Source organism: Mauremys reevesii, linkage group 1, assembly GCF_016161935.1.
Source record: "Mauremys reevesii isolate NIE-2019 linkage group 1, ASM1616193v1, whole genome shotgun sequence".
NCBI classification, from domain to species: domain Eukaryota; kingdom Metazoa; phylum Chordata; order Testudines; family Geoemydidae; genus Mauremys; species Mauremys reevesii.
In genome coordinates, this window is record NC_052623.1 from 279,775,684 (window position 1) to 279,795,151 (window position 19,468).

Here is a 19,468-nt window from a genome sequence, read left to right on the forward strand (position 1 = left end):
CCCCGCGTGCCATCAAAAATCGGCTCGCGTGCCACCTTTGGCACACGTGCTGTAGGTTGCCGACCCCTGGTCTATAGATTCAGGAAGACAACACTGCATCAATTTTTCACATGATTCACATTTGGAACGTTAATTTCACAAGCCTTATGTCTAGAAACAAGGCTCTTCAGAAAATGGCTAGATCAATCCAAAACTTGCAAGAGGAATAACTGGCATAAGGAAATCAGCAAGACTGACAGCAGGTAGGGCAATTACTCCAATATTTATCCCTGAAGCTATGGGTCAAATGAAGTCCATAGTGGGTCAAAACAGATTTGATTGTGTACCAGTTATAGTCTTCTGGAAGGACTGAATATGTAGATTTATGGCGAGCACAATGCATTGCTCCATCTGCAAAGACGAGAAAAAACACCAATGAGAACAAATGAAACTGCAGCAGAATTAATTTTATACCCGCATTCTGTTATCTCAAACATGAGCGAGCTCAACCAGAAATGCACCTTTAGTTTAAGTTTAGAAAGTGTCTGGAATATCATGCCAATATTTCAATCCTATTATAATACATATTTCTAAAACTGCAACTGGCCCAGTACGTGGGTGTTATCCCAGTGTTATCCTTGTAGTACTCTAAGAAGTTGCAAAATACCCATACCGTACCGAACTGGCCATGCACACTACTCCTAAAGTAATAGTTTCTTACACAGTGAAATAGGATCACTGCTATGCTAGAGGGCTGCATTACTTTGTTGCTGCTGTAGGCGAAGCTGTGCACTCAGAGAAAGCAGCTTAATATGGGGCTGCCTGCTTCAAGTGTGTGTACAGGAGTGATGAAGGGAACCATGAGGGAGGCAGAAATAAAAATTATGGGGAAGTGGAGGTTACGTTCCCCAGCCCCTGCTCACAGAGTTGCCTTGCCTTTTACCCTCTAGTTACTCAGCCTATGCCTCCATCCTCTTCTCACCTGATCCCAGAGGTTGATCCCCTTGCCCAAAGCCCTGGCTGGGAATCAGTTCCTGCAAACACAGAGCCTGCCTTTCTCCTTCCAGGCTGTTTTTGAAGAGGTTGAGCTGAAACCCTAGGGTTTGTTATAGACAGTCTCTGCCCTTGCCCCCCCACTGCTAGTCCCTGATTTTTCCATATCTACTTCCCCCATTCCTGGTCCCTGCTTCCTCACCACTCCCCACCACCACAACTCCCAACCCCCTGCCACTACGCCCCCAGGTCCCTGCTCTCCTCTCCCATCCCACTACCCTCCAGTTCCTGCTGCTTCCCCCAACCACACTCCTCCCTGCTCCATGTCCCTGTTTCTCCCTGACTCTCAAAACTCCTTCTAAAATGCTTACTTTTCTTATACTCCAGGCTACAGACAGACAATCTCCCCATGCAAGTTAAGATACTGCCTCTGATACGCAGCAGCAGGGGGCACCACAGAGATTCCTCTGCCTGCAGTACTAGGCAGTCTGATTTTCCTGTAAAGCAGGCTGTCCTGATTTTCCGATTTTCACCAAAATCAATAGGATTCTGCCCACTGATGCCTAGAACATTCCCTGAAATGTTGGAACTGATCAGCTGCAGTGTTCAAAAACTATCACATTACATACAGACAAACAGAAATGCCAGGAAGTTATGTAGAGCCTTGCTTTGCCAGGCTAACAGATATATTGAACAAGATAAATTATGAATACAAAGACCGTTATCCATGACAACATCCAATTCCAAAAATGCTTTCATGTTTCATAGAATTGCAGCATCTTCACTTTTCCCCAAAACTGTTTGGGGTTTTAGTTCAACAGTAATTCACGAGCTCATGCCTCTTTACTACCCTGTGAACTGGCCAGAACCAGAAACAAACTCATACATTTTATAGCTATCTTATGATGTACTCTTCAACTTGTGGGGGTTTGTTATTTTTAAACATTAGCATTTCAGTGTGTCTCCACTTTGAAGATGATTTTATCAAGAAGTACATGTAGTGGTAATCTGAACTGAGATTTATGGTTTTTTTTTTAAACTGATATTTTTCAGGGATTTATTAGGATGACATGCATATCTGTGTAAGAAATTAGGCTCATGAACTCCAAACTCTGAAACTCCAAACATCCGAAAGTGATCATAAAAATAACTAGTCTGGATACAGTTCTTCTAATGTTCCATTATTTTACTGTTTACTACAAGTATGGATATTGTTAAATATTAATACTCCATTGCTTATGGCAGATACGACACAAGTGTCTTACTTCCCACGTATTTCACAAAAACAGGCACAGAAACCTAAAGCTAGGCCTAATCTACAACAGAAAGTTTTACTGGAAAACTCTTCTTTTGTTGTCACTGCCTGGTGTTCATTCACACTTACAGCCTCAGTGTAGCGAGAGATTTTATTACCACCACACTTCAAGCTCTGAATTACATTCACAGGAAACAATAAGGAGTTTGGGAAGCAGAAAACCCAGAATCAGCACAACTGACAAAACATTTTTCTTCCAACTTTTGCGGTCACAATTTAGAAGAAGCGACATAGCTCATCTTCCACTTTATATGAAGATACTATAAGATTTTCTTGGCAGTGCTTACAACTCCAGAGTCCCAACGCTTTTTCTTCCACATATTGCTATCTTCCACTAACACCTCCCCAAAAGCCAATCTGAAATACCGCAAAATCATAACATTTGCATATTATTGCTCCTTGTTCAAGAGAAGGTAAACATGAGCCTAAGAAATCAAGTTTTCAAATCTCAGATTCCTCCTAATCTTAAAATGCTCTTTAAAGCTTAGTTAATGGAGCTAATCTATTTTAAAGTTCAACACTGGAAACTTCAAGGGCAACCAAGGTAAAACGTGACTTAGTAACACAGCACATACCTGGTTAAAGTTTGATATTTATGGAGTTGAAATATAAAGGTCACTTCCCTGCCTGTGTTACTGTAAACTTTGCTCAGAACTAAGTATCAATGCAAGAGTCTTTTAAAAAAGAAAAAGAAGAAAACCAGAAAATTTCTAAACATAGGATTTTCATAAAGCAGCACTATTTCTTACTCTGTACTGAGGCCTGCCTACTGAATGTTGCTACATGCATCCACATAGTACTGGACCACACAGCTCTTCTCAATGCTATTGCCATGGTCACAGGAGACAGAAAATTGGTGCTGGAGAAAGAAATATTCTGGACGCAAATGGTATCCTTTTTACTCCAGTGCACACTTCTGAAGGAGCAGGTTTCATCACTGTTCAGGAGACAGAAGGGTTGACAATTAGTTTATTTATAAAAGATTCAAGATCTATGAAAGATATGACTTGAACAGCACCTTATATATTGTTCAACAAGTGCTGGAAATATTTGTAATGAGTTAAGAATTAGCATCCACTTACTAAATAGTACTCCTGAGGGAATTCTGTGCCAAAAAAATAAAAAATTCTGTGCACAACACATTTAAAATTCTGCATAATTTTATTTATCAAAATAACACAGTGATTATATTGTGTTATTTTGACAAATAAAATTATGCAGAATTTTAAATTTTTTGTGCACAGAATTTTTTATTTTTGGTGCAGAATTCCCTCAAGAGTACATTAGTTCTGGGTGGCACAATCTGGGTGTGGGCAGCTCAGTGGAGGGGTCCAGGTGTGTGTGTGTGGTGGGGGTGGGGGGAAATCAGGATGCACAGGGGCTCATTGGGGGGTTCTGGGTGCAGGGGGAATGGGGCTCTGTAGGGGAGTCCAGGTGAAGGTAGTTAGGGCTCAGCTGGGGGAGGAGGTGTGGGGCTCAGCAGGCAGTCTGGGTGCTGGGGGAGTGAGGCTTGGTGGGGTGGGGGTCAGGGTACAGCTGGTTAGGGGGCTCCCAATGCAGAGGGTGAGGCTCGGGGAGGAGGGTGTGGGGGTTCTGGGTGCAGAGAGGTCTGGCTGCCAGAGGCTTCGATGCAGGGGGGCAAGCTTGGGGTGGGGGTGGCTCGGTGGGAGGGTTCTGGGTGTAGGGGGGAATAGGCTCGATGCGAAGGGAGGTGGGGGGAGGGCAAAGAGGGGGAGCAGCTTTCCGTACTGTGACCCCTCCGCCCTGTGGCTGAGGAGCAATGGGGCCAGGAAGGGATCACTGTACGTGGCGCTGCTCCCCCGTCTGCCCGGCCCCACTGCACCTAACTCCTTCCCACCAAGCCTCACCATCCCCCACACAGAACCCTCACCCCACTGAGCCTGACCCCCTCTTCATGCAGGCTCCCCCCCTCCCCCCCAGTGTAGAGCTTCCTGCACTCGGGGGAGATTTCTGGGGGTTGATTTGACCCAGCCCTGGCTGCTCCGTGCAGAGAAGGGGGAGAGAGACTTATCTGCGCTGCCAGGGAGGGGTGAGTGAGCGAGCACTGGTGCACTAACAGCAGAAGCTTTGCAGGAGGAGGCACCTATGGTGAGTGTTCTACCCACTGTGCTAAAAGTTATAAGGTGGATACCACCACCTCCTCCAACCAGATTTTGAATGGGACCACTCTAGTAAGCAGCCTCTAAGCACACCTACCAGATCAGGCTAAGCACTTGACTTATGTGGACAAATACCTATCTTCCCTTCCCAAACTGCCCTGCAGCTTAGGCAGGAGATAGCTGTCTGGATGCTTAGAGTAAGGAAGCACTGTGCATGCTCAAAGGCAGAAAGTTAGGCACCGTAGGAACTTTTATCCTGAAAATGTAGGCACTGAGTGAGTTTAAGCACCTACAAGGTTCATTGGAAGTTTTAGCAATCACAGTGGAACCTAAAACTTGGACTTGGGCCTTTAAGTATCTCTGTGATTCTAGTCCAGGGGTCGGCAACCTTTCAGAAGTGGTCTGCCGAGTCTTCAATTATTCACTCTAATTTAAGGTTTCACATGCCAGTAATACATTTTAGAAGGTCCCTTTCTATAAGTCTATAATATATAACTAAACTATTGTTGTATGTAAAGTAAATAAGGTTTTTTAAATGTTTAAGAAGCTTCATTTAAAATTAAATTAAAATGCAGATCTCCCCGGACTGGTGGCCAGGACCCCGGCAGTGTGAATGCCACTGAAAATCAGCTCGCGTGCCGCCTTTGGTACGCGTGCCGTAGGATGCCTACCCCTGATCTAGTCCTCAGTCTCTATAATATACAGTGTATGGGCCTGGCTTCTTCAGATCTTGATAAGAACATCAGCATCCTTTTCAGAACACTTCAGAATCAGTGTTGTCAGCAAAACCACCCCCACAGCAGAAATGTATAGGCTCTCGCACTGCTGTCAAACAGATATACACCTCTACCCTGATATAACACGAATTTGGATACAACATGGTAAAGCAGTGCTCTGGGGGGGAGGGTTGCGCACTCTGCCGGATCAAAGCAAGTGTGGTTTAATCTATAACGTGTTATGATTTTTTGGCTCCCAAGGACAGCGTTATATCAGCATAGAGGTGTATTTAAAACATTTCTCCTCGAGTCCTAATAGCTATGCCAATCAGGTGTGTAGAGGGAATGACCTGCCAGGTAGCTTGCCTATAATGAAAGACATCCTATACAACTTCATCAGAAACAAATGCAGAACATGTCTAGTAACTGCCACACCCCATTTCTGGATGTTTCTGGATCAGGACATCTGCTCTGCACTTTTCAAATGTGCTGAGACATAACATCACAATGTTAAGTGAGCTGAAAATATTTTTTGTTGCAGCCTGTGCTCTCGCATATCGCACTAAGACTTATTAATATTACCATCATAATGTAAGAGAGGTATAAGATAATGCTGTGTTTGTAAGTTAAATTTTCCTTGGACCACATAGTTAATAAAGATAAGGTGTACAGCACGTGTGGTTAGCAAGCAGATAGAAGCTGAGATCAAAAAGGAATCTTTACAATTTAAAGCACCAAACTGTAGATTAACTGGTTAATTCTCATGGGACAAGAGTGCCACCACTTTGTGTACACTGCTTATACAGGGGAGTGCCAACAATTTCTGAATGCATGGCAGGATCTACCACAACACTGTGAGGCCTTCATTATAGCACAGAGAAGCACCATGGTCACCTTAAATTAATCTTGAACCATATAGTGAAACTTTGTCAGCACAAAACTGATACCTGTGAAATACTATAAAGGCTTTTTACAAAGAGCCACACTCAGAAAAGTTAAGCTCCACTGCTTTCCTCCTTTTCTTTAGGCTTCAAATAAAAAACAAAACTAAGTTACACTGGGACTATAAAAGCCTTTAAAAATATTCAAGACGGATCAAAGGATGGATGATTAATATATCGTGTTTTGGGGAAAGACTCCCGTAATCTTCTAGGCTGCCCTGTCATCAAAACAAAGGCTACTTTACTTATGAACAAGAGCATCCACACAGCCATTTAAGGAGCTGTGACTTATGTGCATTAACTTCACACCTCTATTGTGTTCACACAGACAAGCCCTTAGTAAGGGAAGGGAATAAGGGAATTTGAGGGAGGAAAAGTCACTGTTAATTCCTTTACATTAAAATGCTGTAACTGGTTTTCCATGACACCCATCCAAATGGGCGGCTGCAGATGCTTCTGATGCAGTATTAACCACGCAATCAGCATGAGAGTTGCAAAGCCATGAACAAGAACGGTGCCTCTAATATATAAGCCCCCCCCCCGGCGTCCAGCCCCGCGAACAGCAGTGCCCGCGCCGCAATCCCAGTAAGGGGGAGTAAAGGCAGAGAACACGGCAGACGTTACTGCGCATGCTCAGTTCGCAGGCTCATTAACAGCCGAACAGCAATTCGGTTTGGCGGCAGAAACAGATTGTGACGTTACATCTCCGGCGGCTCACCCTCCCGCCCCGGCCCCATCATCGCCTTCCATCCCTCGGCGCCCCGGCCCCGTGAGCCCACCAATCACAGCACCGCTGGAGGCCAGAGACAGGCCGCGCCCGGCCGGGTGGGAGCAGCGGTTACCTGGCCCAGCCCGGAGAGCGGCGCCATCATCTTGTTCTGCGGGGTTTCACAGATTCAACTGAGAAACGCTCAATTAATCAGTCTGTATCTACCGGCCCACTGCCGTCCTCGCGGCGATCGGAAGTAGCGTTGTATATTTCCGGTGACGTAGACACTCTCACGTAGACAGGCACGATGGGAAATGTAGTCCACATCGGTGTATAGGCACAATACAAAGAGTCAGTGTCCAAAGCTCCTGCACGAGGGGTGCCCTGCCAGCCCCAGCGTCCAGCCCCAGCCAGGGGTGCCAGAGCCAGCCCCACCCCTCCCTCTTACCTGCCACCAGTGGGGGTGCCATGCCAAGTCCACCCCTGCCCATCACCAGCTTGGGCTGCCAGCCTCGTCCCCTGACCTGCCTCCAGATAGGGGTGCCAGGCCCAGCCCCACCCTGCCTGCCAAAGGAGTGTCAGGTCCAGCCCCACCCCTCCCTCTCATGTGCCATGAGAGGTGCCAACCCAGTCCAACCCTGCCCACCACCAGCCAGGAATGCCAGGCCCAGCCCTGCCTGCTGCCAAGCCAGGGGTACAGACCCAGCCCCGCCCCTCCCTCTTGCATGCCATCAGCTTGAGGTGCCAGGCCCAGCCCCCACCCTGCCATAGGGGTGCCAGGCCCAGCCCCTCTGTCCTGCCACCAGCTAGGTATGTCAGCCCCACTGCCTACCACCTGCCAGGAGTGCCAGGACCAGCCCCACCCCTCTATCCCTCCTGTCACCAGACAGGAGTGCCAGGTCCAGCACTGCCTCTGCCACCAGCAAGGGGTGCCAAGCCCAGCATCCTGCCAACCCTAGTGGTGTCAGGCCCAGCAGTGCCCAGCCACATGGCCTTTAGCTGAAGTGCAAGGTCATCTCCATAATGTTACCTCAAAGGCTGTTTTCTTCCATCTTTATTCAGGTAATGCTTCCATTAATCTTCAGTGGGAGTCTTGTCTGAAATAAGTGTTGCAGGATTGGGCACAGGTTATCTTCATAGGTCACTGATAAATATCCAGCATTAATTCTAGGCAGTTTACAGGCAATGACCATGGCTTGTTTAATTTTTGTCTCCTTAAATGCTGCATGGTTAGATTCTTGTTTACTGGCTTTTGTTTCTCTCCTAATGGTCCCTATATTTGGAGTAGCATTTAACAGATACTTTATTGGATGGAAACAGGAATTTACACAGAGGAGATCAGACAAGTGGTCCATCTAGGCAAGTTGCTAAATTGAGATGTTTCAGTAAAAGCATAAAATTCCTACAGTGCATAATGACATATTAACATGTCCATGCGGAATTATCTTCCTAAGCATTTAGTAATAATTCAGTGATAGCTAGACAATAAAATATATTGATACAATAATTTGAAGGTACCTTTCTCATTGATAATTATTACTGATTTCATAAAATTGTGGGCTGGCAGCAGCTTTCTGTATTAGATTGCATAGTAGTTGAGCGGTTCAGTCTATCAACTTGCTGAACTGGGAGAATATTTGTAACCTTATTTTGTAGTAATGGTACAGGATCTTTCAGACTGGAGTGGCTTCTGGAGCAAGAGCCAGTTCCATTGTAATTGCTCAGGAAGGGGAATGAAGGCATTCTTATTTCTCTTATAAAATTGAATTATTTACCTTTCAGATGCTTGAAGTGTGTAGCGATTCAGTTGCTGTGGAGATGCAGTATTGATTTGGCATTTGAGTCCCAGTAACAACGATAAAACTACAAAAACGAAGGAGATAGATCAATGTCATACATTACTGGCATGCCATTGAACCATCCCTGTCCTTCGAGGTCACTTCAGCCAGCCAGTTCTTAACTCCTTCAGTGGGGTCACTTCCCATTTTGGAGATACTCAGATATTCTCCTATTAAAAGTCTGTAGGGCAGCGGTTTTCAACCTGCAGCCCAATTAGCACAAAGCTGCAGCCCAGCTATGTGCTAAAGGCCCCCGGGCCCGCGCAGCGGGGTCCGAGTTCCGGGCTGCCTGGGGTGGCCAGCTGGCTTGGTCGGCGGTCCAGGGCAGCTGACTAGCCTGGTCTGGGCCGACCGGCTGGGCATTTGCGGCCCACACTGATAAATAGGTTGATAACCTCTGCTCTAGGGCCTTCGAGATATCGTCACACAATTTGATCTTGTTTACCTTTGATCCTAGGTGTCATCTTTTTCAGGGCAGTCATCTTTGGAAGCTTCAACCCCTTCAGCAAAATTTACCTCATTCTGCAGTTATGTCTATTGCTGCAGAATAATTGGTTGCACTGCTAAATTTGCAAGGCTACATGTAGGATTTTAACTAGAATGCATTAGTCATCAATTGTGACCTCTCAATTCCAGCAGAAAAACATTTTTGCCCGTGAATGATCTCTTGTCAAAGGCAGACATCCATTCTCATCCTCCTGGACCTCTCTGCAGCTTTCGATCCTGCTGATCATGAGATGCTGCAGTCCCACCTGAGAGAGGTGGCAGTGATGCACTAAAATGGTTTAAGTCCTTCCTAGAAGGACTCAGCTGAAGAGCAGTGATGGGAAACTGCACCTCCACCACTAGACTCTGTCACTTGTGGAGGATCAGTTCTCTCTTGAGTCCTATTCAACTTCAACATGCTTCCCCTAGGTGACCTGGTAAGATGTTTTATTAGACAGAACTGTCCAAATAATGAAGTTGTTGCTTTGCTGGCAACGCTACAATGAGTCACTAAATAAAACCTTTGTTTTGGGTCATATTGAAAATGAACATTTTTGGCAAATTGAAAAGTCTTTTTTAATTGTGGATAAAGAGGGAGGAGGGATAGCTCAGTGGTTTGAGCATTGGCCTGCTAAACACAGGGTTGTGAGTTCAGTCCTTGAGGGGGCCACTTAGGGATCTGGGGCAAAAATTGGTCCTGCTAGTGAAGGCAGGGGGCTGGACTCAATGACCTTTCAAGGTCCCTTCTAGTTCTAGGAGATTGGTATATCTCCAATTATTACCTTTAAACTAAACATTTTGACCTGAAACATTTCATTTTGGTTTCAAGCATTTTTATATATTTTAAATGCTTAAAAATAAAATAAAGGCAATTTCTAAATGAAATGTCATTTTGAATTGAAAAATCTATTAATTTCATTTTGAAAATAGCAAAACAGGACATTTAGATTTTTAAAAAAGTTTTTTTCCAACTCAAACAATTCAGGAAAATTGACACAAATTTGCAAAATGTTTCAGTGTCAGAAAATCTCTTTTTTTTTGTCAAAAAATTTTGTACAGACCTAGTTATGCACTCATGTGCCAGCGATATGCAGATCAGACACAGGTCTATCTATCCTTTCCACATATCACTACCACCAAGACAGCCCAGTGCTTAGAGTAGATCAGCTCATAGGGTACATCTACTACTCCTGGGGAAATTCTGTGCCAAAAAATTAAAAATTCTGCACAATATTTTAAAATTCTGCATATTTTGTCAAAATAACACAATATAATCACGCACAGCTGGGACTTGGGCTGTCAGCTCCAGGTGGATGTAGCTCGGGCTGTCAGCCCCTGGGGCTGACAGCAGAGTCCCAGCTGGAAAAACTGGACAAAGGAAGCATTCCGGTAGAAATCACAAATTCTGCATGAAAAAATAAAATTCTGCAGGGAATATTAATTCTGAGCAAATTCTCCATTATGTAGTGATGCAGAGTTCCAGTAGGAGCAATCTATACTGCATTCTCCTTTTGGCAGCATGTAGAGTATATACCTGTATAGCCCACTAGCATGGGTATAAATAGCAGTGTAGATGATGAGGCACGGTTTAGGCAAGTAGGGTAAAGACACATCTGAAGGGTGTGGGTATTTACGCTGTTATTTTTAGCAGTGAAGTGTTCTGCTGCCAGAGCCTTTCCTTGCCACAGGGAAGTACTCCGGCAGCGGGAAAAGGCTACACCCTGCCAGGGCCTTTTCTCACTGCAGTGAAAGGCTCCGGCAGCAGAGAGCTACTAAAGCCTTTTCTTTCTGCATCACCCCTGACAGAGCCATACACTTTTGCATGTACCTACATATCATGGTATAAACGCAGGTTGCTTTTCTCTGCGGCATGTAGTTACAAGTACACTACATGCAGCTACCAGTGGTGTATAAAGTAGACAGTCATAGGTGAACAGCTGGTTGAAGCCAAACCCAAGAAAGACAGAGGTTATGCTGTTGGGCAGAAGAAAGCACTTTGAAGAACTTGCAACCATGGTGCAGTGTTGTTTCGTTTAAGGCATGTCACAGGGTTGCACTGGCCCTTTAACAAGGAAGAAACCAGTGCACCTGTGTCAGCTGCTTTCTAATTGGGTCAAGAGAGGCACATGGGCCACATAAATGGGAACTTCCTGGAGGGTCAGTCAGAAAAAGGAGATGGTGAGAGCTATTAAAAATCAGAAGAATGTAGGAGGTCCCTGAAGAAATCTGTAGGTGGTTTCTGAGGAAGGCTGAAGGCAGAAAAGTAGCAAGAGAGGCTTCCTGTCTGACCTCCCCAAGCCAGGATGGAGGGGGCTGAAGGCAGGAGAGCAGCAGAAAGATTTGCCTGCTGACTTCCGAGCTGGAGAAGGCTGAGGGCCAGGGAGTGAGGAACGCTCCCCTGATGAGGATGATCTCCTAGTAGAAAGGCTGTGGAGGTTCCCGCTGGAAAACGAAGGTTGCACTCCAACTGGATGGCTGTCCTAACAGAGGGACAGAACAGGACTGACAAGGAGCCCAGGTGTGATGGAGTGTGGTATGAGGGGTGTTGAAGGACTAGTTGGCTTGGGATTTTAAGGAGTACATGCAGAGAGGTGAGAAATGGACTGTGTGGGGGACTTTTGTTATGGACCATTTGTACTATGTTTTTGTAATAAACTGGCCCTATTTCTGAGTCAAAAAAGAATGTTGTGGAGTCCTTGGGGTGCCTGAAAGGGGAAACGTAGGCAGATAGAGCTGTTTGGCTGCAGGAGGGTGCTCCAGGTGGGATGACAAAGCACACATATCAATTGATCAGTTCAGTCCATATCTTAGAAATGCCTCTAGATTCTTGCCGATTCTAACCTCTCACACACAACAGCATCCACGGGTAAAGGTTTTAGTATCTCCAGTTGTCTAGAAGACTGTCCCATCTGGCAGACAATGATGTACTTTGGTTATACAAGCATACGTCACCTCCTATCTGAACTACAGCCAGGCAGTACACCTTGATGGTTGACTATGGTTGACAACTCTGCTCCTCAGGCTTAATGGAGCTCTGTACAATAAGGGTAAAGGTCATCTGTTCAGGAGACAGAGCTTTCTTGGGACAAGACTGTGGAGCAAGCTCTCCCAGAAATTAAGGGCTATCACAAACCTCACCACCTTCCAGTCCAAAGTTTACTTCTTCAACCTGTCTTCTCTAATTTAAATACAGAGCAGCGTGTGAATTAAAAAAAAAAACTAAAAAAAATTAAGCTCTACCAAAACAAAACACTACACTACCCTGCACACACAGTTCTTCCCCTAGGGTAAGCATGAGAAAGAGCAAACCATGTGACAGATGTTAGTCATGTTGCTTAATACACTCCTGGAAAGTACATAGATACTATGGTGATAAGGGCAGTATAAGAACCTATGCAGAAAGAACAAATGCTATTTATACCAGTGTATTTGCTTGTACAAAGATCATTTTTATCTTGAAGTAGTGCTATGTGAATTTGTTGGAGACGATGTACACACGCACGCTCTTCTAAGTGTTCATTTTGAGAGAAGTCTGGAAAATGCCACAGGTGGCTGTGAAACTACATTTTCCCTAACACTAGAAACCTGTAGCCCAGTGGCACTCATTCATGAACTGAACATAACATGAGAATACTGCATACTGGGTCACACCAAAGGTCCATCTAGCCCAGTATCCTGTCTTCCAACAATGGCCAATGCCAGGAGCTTCAGAGGGAATGAACAGAGCAGGTAATCAGCAAGTGATCCATCCATCCACCCCATTCCAAGCTTCTGGCAAACAGAGTCTAGGGACACCCTCCCTGCCTATCCTGGCTAATAGTCATTGATGGAACTATCCTCCATGAATTTATCTAGTTCTTTTTTGAACCCTGTTATAGTCTTGGCCTTCACAACATCCTCTGGCAAAGAGTTCCACCGGTTGACTGTGCGTTGTATGAAGAAATACTTCATTTTGTTTGTTTTAAACCTGCTGCCTATTAATTTCATTTGGTGACCCCTAGTTCTTGTGTTATAAGGAGTAAATAACACTTCCTTACTTACTCCACACCAGTCATGATTTTATAGGCCTCTATCAGATTCCCCCTTAGTCATTTCTTTTCCAAGCTGAAAAGTCCTAGTTTTACTAATCTCCCCTCATATGGAAGCTGTTCCATACCCCTAATCATTTTTGTTGCCCTTTTCTATACCTTTTCCAATTCCAATATATCTTTTTTGAGATGGGGTGACCACATCTGCATGCAGTATTCAAGATGTGCGCATACCATGGATTTATACAGAGGCAATATGATATTTTCGGTCCTATCTATCCCTTTCTTAATGATTCCCAACATTTTGTTCACTTTTTTGACTGCTGCTGCACATTGATTGGATGTTTCCAGAGAACTAGCCACAATGACTCCAAGATCTCTTTCTTGAGTGGTAACAGCTAATTTAGAGTCAATTAATCGGAGCATCTCTCAATGAACCATAAAAGATACAGAATTTGCTATCTCACTATTTTCAAAAAGTTCTATCAATATATCTGCCACCCTGCCTGTGTTACTTGTTTTCCGTTGCCATTTTTTCACAGTGTAAACACCACATGGTCCTCTGCAAGGGGTATGGTGCCTTATTGAACTCAGAAGAAAAACTACCCCCAAGAGTATGAAAAGCTGGTAGCTAGGGTTGTGTCTCACTTCTATACTCCTATCTTTTTGGTACACTACTGGAGTGGAATACATTCAATTACTCCTGAGGGAATTCTGCGCCAAAAAAATAAAAATACCGCATACAATATTTTAAAAATCTGCAGATTTTGTTAGTAAATAAAAGTGGAGGCTCCAGCATGGAGTGGAGAGCACAGGCCACTGACTGCACAGAGGTGGGAGATGACCCTGAAGCTGCAGCTGGGTGTGTCCCTACCTGTATGTGTGCTGGTGCCCGTCACAGCAATCCAGTGTAAAGGGAGTCCAGGCTGGTAGGCCAGGTTGGCTCAGTGGTACCCCAGTTGCAGGTGGCACGCTGGGGGGAATCCATCACAGGGAGTCTGGATGCATGGGATTTGGGTGGACAGGGGAGCAGCTCCCTGTACAGGGATCCTTCCCCCACATCTGAGGAGTAATGGGGGCAGGAAGCAGGGGGGTGGGTGCTTCCTGCAGCTGGAGGAGGTTTCTGGGGGTGTGTCTGACCTGGCCCTGGCCCTAGTCACTTCTTGCAGGGGGAAGAGCAAGTCCTGCCTTGCCTGTCCTAGCTTAGCCCCCAAACTGATTTACCTCTCTGCCAGTTGCTCCAGGTGCCCAAAACAATGCACCCATACTGCTCAGGAGGGGCACATGACCGCTCTTATGGCCTCCCTTTGCTTCCTCATCAGAAAGTCATTTTTCTGTGGGGAAGCAAAGAAATCTGGGGGAACATGAATTCCGTACACATGCAGTGGCGCAGAATTCCCCCAGAAGTAACATTCTGTGCAATAGTTTACCATGGACTACATGTAATCAACTATCTCTTGTATAAACCTAATCTACTTGCCAATAGCCTGTGATTCCCAAGGCCTCTTTCCACTGGATCTTAAGATTCCCTAATTTTACATCCTCTGACCTAATTAGTTTAAATGAAGTAGCCACTGGGTTATTGAGCAATTCTCTTCCTGAAATGTGTCCATTTTAGAGCTAGGACTGAAGTTGAAAATCCTGTAACCTAACCCCATCTCTAAATTCTAAAAGGTCACAATTGGCGGTATCTGCAAAAAACTCTTTTCCAAGTCAACCAAATTCCCCCAGTATATTTCAAGACTATTTCTAGAAAACAGCAAACAGTTCTTTAAGCTACAGTATACTAACTCCATTTCACCTCAGACACATAATGTTCCTAAAATCTATTCTTAGAAACAGGTTCTGCCAGGTGACAGCTTTTTGGGAGACAGACAGGAATTGCTTCAGGACTCTTAAGAAGCATGGCTGCACACCTCCCAAATACATCTGGAAACGCAGTTAATAAGAAACAGTTTCTTACTGCAACTGTGGTTCTTTGGGATGTGATGCAGATGTGTATTCCACTTAGGTGTGTGTGCACCCAGCCTGCTGGAACCAGAGATCTTGCTTAGCAGTACCCATAGAGTTCTGCCACTTGCACCTTGTGGCTGTGGCCCCTCCCCTGGCTATATGAGGTGGTGCTGCCCTGACCCCCTTCAGTTCCTTTGCATCAAACAACCATGAGAGGAGACTCTGATGCAGAAGGGACAGAGGGTGGGTCATGGAATACACGTCTGCATCATATCGCCAAGAACCAGTTACAGTAAGTAACTATTTCTTCTTTTTTTTGTGTAGATGCACTGTGTATTCCACTTAGATGACTCCCAAGTAGTACCCCAAGGAGATGGAGCTTGGAATCTACCTAAATAAGGATATTAGAAAATACTGTTTCACTAGGAGGGTGGTGAAGCACTGGAATGGGTTACCTAGCGAGGTGGCGGAATCTCCATCCTTAGAGATTTTTAAGACACAGCTTGATAGGAGGGTCGGGGTGGTGCTTTCTCAAAATCCCTGGCTCTGGCATGCTGGGCGCGCACACACCTAAGTGGAATACAAGTCTGCATCTACTCGAAGAACTACCAACTACTTCATTTGCCTCAGCAGGTCATGGATAGTGAAGAGGAAAGTCTCATTCTCTGTTAACCAAATCTGAGATAGACTGTGCTGCCCATTAACTGTTCAATGTTGAGGGCCAATGTAAAGGCACATAGTGGTAATATGGGACTGTGAGTCTCAGCCCCTGGGAGCCTACGGCTTTGGAAAATCATATGGTGGTCAGTTTTATTCTAGACTGGCTTTTCTGCCAAATCAAAAACACATATATACTTTCCTACAAATTCAGATGAGAACGTCAGTAGGAAACATTCTGAGGAATTAGCTTACCAGCAGAGGAATACTCAAGCAGGAAGTGTTGCATGGTAATTAGTGCAGGAGCCTGAATGTCAGGACTTCTAGTGCTAGCTCTCCCATTGTCTTGCAATGTGACCTTGGGAAGTCTCTTCTCTGTGTTTCAATTTGCCCATCTGTGAAATGTGTCCAATAGCTACCTATCTCACAGGGGGTTTGCGAAGCTTAATTAAAATGTATGAAAGTCTTCTGAGATCCTTAATAGAAAAGGTGCTACATTATTACAAAAAATAATCATATTTAGACGTGATACTTTATCCATAAATTGATGGTTTTATCCTATGTCAAAGACAATATCTTAACATTAGTGAGAGACAAGTCCATAAGCCCTTACTCCTGAAATAACAGACCCGAGTCAAATATCCAAAAGCCAGTCCCTTTCTATATATTTTCAACCCAGTGCCATTTGTTTAGGAGCATTTATCCCATTCTCAAATGACTATATAGCTAGAGAGTTCTAAATTTTCTGTCAACTTTGTAATCTAGGCTACATGTTGTATTAATAAATCGTCTTCACACAAAGATGTTTTATTCTGCCTCTCCCCTCGTACGTGAATCTGATGTATTCTGTGATCTGTCAATCTGGTTAGTGCTAGCTATCAATTACAAGTGTAAATAACAGAGGTGACAAAGATCAGCTGTGTCTAGTGCTTCTGTACAGCCAAAAGAATTTGATATATTGGCTTCAAGTAAGTGGTATAAGGCCTGTATCCAGGCAGCAAATTCATCAATAAAATCAAATGCTTTCAGGTTTGACACAGAGATGGTTACTGTGAGTGGCACCCCGTTTTGATGTTCCAGGTAAGTGAAACTTGAGACAAAGTGCAAATCTCCCCCCCCCCCCCGCCTCCCATTTCAAGCTCTGTCACTGTCACAAGGTAGAAGCATTCCTGTATATTTGTGCATGCATGCATGCTGTATAGTGTATGTGCAAGTCACATCAGATTTCTGTACCTCAGTGTCCCCATCTGTAAAAATGGGGATAATGAGGCTTATACCTCTTTTGTAAAGCACTTTGAGATTCACTCAGGAAAAGCACTATATAAGAGCTAGGTCTTGTTATGTGGATGTAGAGCATGTGTGTGTATTAATATATCCCTGGTGTATTTTTGCTGGTTCTTTTGTTGAAGTTTTTAAATATCATTGACAGTTAAAGTTTCAGAATGCCTTCCATTGTATAAAATGTTGTTTAAGTTTTGAAATAACATTTGAATTGCAACCGGACTTTAAGAAGATTGGAAAGAAGATTGGGGGGAGCTAAGAATAATCTCAGCGCCTGTCAAGCCATACATGAAGCCAATCAGTGAGGCCCAGATCCTCACAGATATTTAGGTACCTAATTCCCATTCAAATTAGCTAGGGCGAGGTGCCTAAATATCTTAGAGGATCTGGACCTGAGTAACTTGACCAGAGCCAGAGCTGTCACTGAAGGGTGAACGGGAGCATTGAAGAATTGCCCTGGGAGAACCACATAATTAAATTAATTATTTATACTTGTGGCTTACAGTGGGACTGCAACTGTGCAGAATGGCACATTAGTGGATGACATGATGCTTAGCCTTGTTCTCAGAGCGAGTGCAGTCACAGTGATGGGGTGAAACACTAGGGCACCATTGTGAGAACTGTCATATGTGGCTGCATGGTGTGGTACAGATGTCCTGGGGTAGCAATGCTAACATTCTCCTAAAGCTTTATCAGCTTTAGAGTCAGTTTTCTAGTGAGACCTTTCAGTTTCAGATAAACTAACATATCAATCTAAATTACTGCCAAAGAGGACAATCCTGGTGTGACATTGCACCCCATAATGCTTTATAGAAATATGCTTATGAGTGTAAATATAACAACTGGAATATGTTTTATGCTAGATATGCCATGTAACATATCTTTGCAAAGGTTATGATCTACTGCGTGTGTTCATCCTATTTGTATGAATGTATCATTCCTGTATCTGAAACTAGGAATATAAAATATAACTCTGAGCTCCTATTGTAGTTATGCAAAGTGTGGGCCATTAATGGTGGTTTGGAATCTTGATGGCTCCCATTAACCAGGACAATTGGTTGTAAATGGCTCTGTTTATTTGTAAGTCTTCCTGTATACATGTATGCTGGCTGACTGGAATCCATCTTTAACCTTTTCCATTTAGAAGGAGGGGTGGGAACCCAGAGAGGGACAAAGGATTCCTGCCTTGAGCCAAAGATATATAAGGGGGTAGAACAGAACAAAGGGGGCTTCAGTCATGAGAAATCCCCTAGCTACCTCTTGAACTGAAACAAGGACTGTACCAGGGGAAAGGATTGGGCCCAGACTAAAAGGAGGCTAGTCTGTCAAAGAAACTTATTGGAACATCTCTGCGAGTGAGATTTACCTGCATTTAGCTTCCTACTATATTAGGCTTAGAACATGCGTGTTTTATTTTATTTTGTTTGGTAATTTACTTTGTTCTATTAATACTTGGATCCACTTAAATCCTACTTTTTTGTATTTAATAAAATCACTTTTACTTATTAATTAACCCAGAATAAGTATTAATACCTGGGGGGGGGGGGGCAAACAGCTGTGCATATCTTTCTATCAGTGTTATAGCGGGTGAACAATTTATGAGTTTTCCCTGCATAAGCTTTATACAGGATAAAACAAATTTATTTGGGGTTTGGACCCCACTGGGAGCTGGCTATCTGAGTGTTGGAGACAGGAGCACTTCTTAAGCTGTTTTCAGTTAAGCCTGCAGCTTATAGGAGACGTGGTTCAAACTTGGATCTGTGTTTGCAGCAGGCAAGCGTGTCTGGGTCAAATGAGGCAAAGTACTGAATTCTCACGCTGGCAGAGAAAATGGGCTCAGAGGTAGTCTAGGCACATCAGGTGACAGTTCCAAAAGGGGTTTCTGTGACCCAACCCGTCACACCTGCAAAATTACCAGATCGTGAACAATTACAGCTTATGTCATGCTAGCGAGCAGCTGTCCACATGATGCTGCATAATTTCATTAATAATAATACTTTGGATTTGTATAGCACCGCTCATTCAAGACTCTCACAGTACAGTAAAATATCTTAAATGACCTCAGGGCATAGACAATAATCACTTGCTTAAGGAGGTTTTTTTTTATAAATCGGTGTCAGAGATGTACATGGTGGGCCAAATTTATGCTTGGTGTAATTTCACTGACTTTATTGGATTTACATCAACAAGAGGTTTCACCTAGAGCTCCATTGAAGAATTCCACCCATGTGGAACAGCCTACAGAACTGGGGTGTAAGACAGGACCTGGAGAATACTATACCCTGTTGAAAATGTAGGGGAAATTTGGGTAAGCAGAATGTAATTATTCAAGTAAAAGTTTAGGTAGGACTAGGCTCTTTTGGGTAGGGACTATCATTTATTACATGTTCGTGCAGCACCTAGCACAAAGGCCCAACCTGGCTATGGCCTTTAGGAGTTATCACAATATAAA

General features: G+C 44.2%; 1 protein-coding gene across 2 annotated transcripts in view; it reads right to left on the reverse strand.

Annotated features, from left to right (window-relative positions):
- Positions 1 to 7,062, reverse strand: part of MRPL42 (mitochondrial ribosomal protein L42) — a 14,227-nt gene extending 7,165 nt beyond the window's left edge. The window contains exons 1-3 of one of the 2 annotated variants that reach the window (XM_039496508.1): positions 6,907 to 7,062; positions 3,037 to 3,224; positions 327 to 390 (exon numbers count right to left, since the gene is read on the reverse strand). In XM_039496508.1, the coding sequence (XP_039352442.1) occupies positions 327 to 390; positions 3,037 to 3,121 (149 nt within the window). In that variant the 5' untranslated portion in view covers positions 3,122 to 3,224; positions 6,907 to 7,062. Of the gene's footprint in view, positions 1 to 326; positions 391 to 3,036; positions 3,225 to 6,460; positions 6,663 to 6,906 lie in introns of those variants that run through there. The other variant, XM_039496518.1, reaches the window with a different exon arrangement.
- Between the last annotated feature and the right edge of the window lie 12,406 nt (positions 7,063 to 19,468).